The 3,683-nt window shown below is 32.6% G+C and overlaps 1 protein-coding gene across 1 annotated transcript; it reads right to left on the bottom strand.

Annotated features, from left to right (window-relative positions):
• Positions 1–1,480, bottom strand: LOC105120216 (3-oxo-Delta(4,5)-steroid 5-beta-reductase-like). Its single transcript, XM_011018404.1, has 2 exons — positions 1,306–1,480; positions 1–1,222 (listed from the first exon to the last, which is right to left on the bottom strand). The coding sequence occupies exons 1-2, from the start codon at positions 1,342–1,344 to the stop codon at positions 89–91; spliced, it is 1,173 nt and encodes a 390-aa protein (XP_011016706.1). The 5' UTR covers positions 1,345–1,480; the 3' UTR covers positions 1–88.
• Between the last annotated feature and the right edge of the window lie 2,203 nt (positions 1,481–3,683).

Here is a 3,683-nt window from a genome sequence, read left to right as displayed (position 1 = left end):
TACAATGGAGCACAAAGCCCTTGATCACTCTCCAATTATTATATTTTGAAAACAAAGATTATAGCAACAAAACCCAAAACCAACCATATCAAGGCACAACCTTGTAAGCTTTCATCTTGTCTATCCACGAAACGAATGATTTCTTGGAATTGCGAAATCCCAAAAATCCATGTTCCTTGCTCTTATTCAAACAAAGGACAGAACCCGGTATACTGAACATCAAATCTGCAAACCACCATCCCCCAACTTGCTCCAGCTTGTTAGGCAGTAGCTGGTTCTCCCTCACAATTTCCTCCCACACTGGTCCCTTGTCTTTCATCTTCTCCGCAAAGGTCACACTACTCTCCCCCTCCTCAAATCCATACTTTTCAATCCCAAACTCTTCTGCTAAAGCCGTCCACAAATGCTTCCATTTGAACAGATCCCCGTTTTGGATATTAAAAGCTTCATTTTGTGCATTAGGATCCACGCACGCCCAAATTTCATGCTCGGCGATCAGATCTGCATCAGAAGCAATTGAGTAACTATTCCATGCCTCTTTCGATCCACGAAAGATGAGCGGAACTCCCTCGTGCTTGCATATCGCAGCGTAAACAGAAATAGTCACAATCATGTTCATCAAGCTATAAGGTGAAAACCCAAATATAACACCAGGCCGGTGAACAGACCAAGTCACCCCTTCTTTCTTTGCCACTTCCTCGAACATAACATCTTCCAATGTGTAATAAAAATTGGGAAATCTTAATCTGGGCAGATCTTCCGTGAAAGGTGAATCATGAGCTTCAATCTTGCCTAATAACGCAAAGGGACCCGCATAATGCTTCCCTCCGGTTTGGAGGCAGACATGGCGGAGATTAGAAGCGTTAGGTATAACAGCCTGGAGGACGTTGCGGAGCATGAGACCGTTAATCTCACAGTTCTCCTCCTCCGTGGATTTGCTGGCCCAGGTAACATAAAAGACGTGGGTGACATCGGTGAGTTTAGAAAGCTTGGATTGGGTTTCGGCAGTATTGGAGATGTCGCACTGGATGTACTCCACCGGATGATCCTCGTTCCAGTTGGGGCGGGAACGTCGGGCGACGCCGTAGACTTTCCATGGGCCACCAGGCGTGTCTGAGAGAGGGAGAATCTCCGCCAAGCTGTTGCCAACAATCCCGGTAACACCTAGAATCAGGGCCACGCTTTGGTAACCTCTTGATGCTTCATCATCTTCGATTTTTTTCTGCAAATTGAAGAAAAATAAATGATATATACATGTGTGTGTGTGTGTGATAGATAACAGCGAGAGGGTTGTTGAATCCGTACCTTGGCAGCGCCAATAGCACCAGACCACCACCAGCTCATTTTTCTCTTTTCTTTTGATTGAATTTGAATCAGGAGGAGACAGGAAAGGATGATAGTAGATCAAATGAATCAGGAAAGCCCGAGGAGATCCTCGCTAGCTGATAACTTTTTCTGGAACTACGGTAGTGTTTTTTAAAATATTTCTGGCTTGGAAATATTTCTTTTTATTGTTAAAATTTATTTTAAAATATTAAAAAATAATTTAAAACAAAATAAAATAAATTTAAAAAAAAAACAAAACAAAAAGCACCTAACGGTCAAAGCTGTATCGTTGTTTGTTCTGCACGTGTCTTGGTCCGCTTCGATAACCGTACTAAAAGTGGTTTTTTCCATTATTATCAGACGCCACCATGACATGTGTGGCAAACTCCTGGCCTTGGGATCGCTGCAAGTCCACCGATAGCATAAATAGAATTTTCTAGTGAAAGCACAGAAGAAGAAAATATTCGATTAAATAAGTTTTTGCGTCTATTTTAATTATAGTATGTCCAAGATTTTAAATTAAGAAGATGTGTTTTCAAACCTTAATTATATATCCTCAAATTAATAAGTTGTTGCAGCATTATGGAACACATGTTCTAATAGAAAACGAAAATACATTGAGAGAGGGTGTCGTGAGCAAACCTTTTACTCCATATGGTTAGTCTATAGCAATTAAATCATCTATATTTAATGTTATTTTTAGATAATATTAACCCGTACTCAGTTTCGTTTTTCTGTAAATCAACCAAATCCTAACGCCTCTGGCGGACCAGATGATTTTGAAGTATAATGATAGTTAAATGTTTTATTTTAGTTGGTAGGTTCTTAGTTTTTTACCCGTTAAATGATACAAACTCATTTTATGTTAGCTTGATTCCTATAATAATTTTTCTATCCTTAAATTATTATCTCGGCTTACATGTTACATGTGGTTTTTTCTAAATATATAAGTGGAATATTTTATATGGTTCTTACTAATAGAAGGCCCGCTTTATGCCGCACAGTAGATTAAAAATATAATTTAATATAAAAAAAATATTTAAACACTGTTAACATGTTTAAGAATCTAGTTAGATTTAATAAGATGTTTTTATTTAATTCTATAATAATAAAAAACAGTAAATAGACCATTTTAAAAAAAAACATAATCATGATAACTATATATAAAATATGCTTGTCAAAAGAATAATCGATAAAAATAATAATTATAAAGTTTAATTATTAAACAATCTAATATTAAAATTAAAAATGAAAACAAAACGACCCCGTCCATCCGAAATTAGAATGTCATATTTGTAACATAGATAATGGAGCTATGAAAATTCAATAGAAAGAAAAAAATATATAATATTCAATTTCCAACTATTCAAATATAAGAGGGTGAAATAAAAAAATTAACAAAATAAAAACTCTAAAAAAATAAAACTGACAAATTTGAATAAATTCATCAAACCTCGTAAGTCAAATCATGTGAGCACGATAACATGATAGAAGGCAAAACATGAAAAAGTATAAGGTACACTTCTCAAACCAATTAAATGTTTGAAGAAAAAAATAATTTTTTTTTATTTTTTAAAAAATAATTATAAAAAATCTTAGATCAACCTATATTGACTTGTCAAATTTGCAAGGAACTCTCAATCTAGCCACTGTGAAGGATGAAATCAAAAAATATTTATTTTTAAAAAAATAACTAAAAAAAAATCAGAGTTCACTTAAATTAGTTTGTCAAGCTGACGACCTGAGAAAAAGATAAACTCGTATAAAAAAATAAAGAAAATTATGAAATGTAATTTCTAATAAAATTAATATTAAAAAATAAAAATAAAAAATAAAATCAATGTAAAAATATATTTAAAACACCAATGTCAACCTCGGTTAAACTTTTATTATCAACCCAATTGATTAGGTTCGTATGACGAAATCATTATATTGAAGAAAACAACAAAGATTAATTCATGATTAATCTAATATGTAATAATAAAATTTAAAAAAATATTTTTAAAAATAAAAATAAAAATAATAATTAAAAAATAAAGATCAAATTTAATAACAATTATATTTTACTCTGATTCCCAAAGTAAAAACAATTTCAGCGTTATTGTTATTCTATGTATAACATTCGGGATGTAAATATATAGTAGATTTTCAAACTATAATGGATGATCACAATTTGGATCAAAATGTAGGATGATTTATGTAATTTTCCCTAAGAAAAAAGTTAGTGATTGAAAAAATTAGGACACAAACCTTTTCTTTTAACGTGCAAACCAGTACTAATGTTAGTTCAAAAAAAGAACTTATTTAGCTAAACTCTAATTATTTTAAATTAATTAAAAAAAACAAATTGTCAAAAA

The sequence above is a fragment of the Populus euphratica genome, unplaced genomic scaffold, assembly GCF_000495115.2.
Source record: "Populus euphratica unplaced genomic scaffold, PopEup_1.0 scaffold5575.1, whole genome shotgun sequence".
In the NCBI taxonomy this organism is placed as follows: Eukaryota; Viridiplantae; Streptophyta; class Magnoliopsida; order Malpighiales; family Salicaceae; genus Populus; species Populus euphratica.
The sequence above is the reverse complement of the archived record's forward strand: the minus strand, read 5'-3'. Positions and strand labels throughout refer to the sequence as shown.

Bases quoted from the DNA above. Each gene is read 5' to 3' on its own strand.
- LOC105120216 (XM_011018404.1), bottom strand. From the start codon at position 1,344: ATGAGCTGGTGGTGGTCTGGTGCTATTGGCGCTGCCAAG. The intron at 1,223-1,305 runs GTACGGATTCAA...TTCAATTTGCAG, and splicing joins GTGCTATTGGCGCTGCCAAG to AAAAAAATCGAAGATGATGA.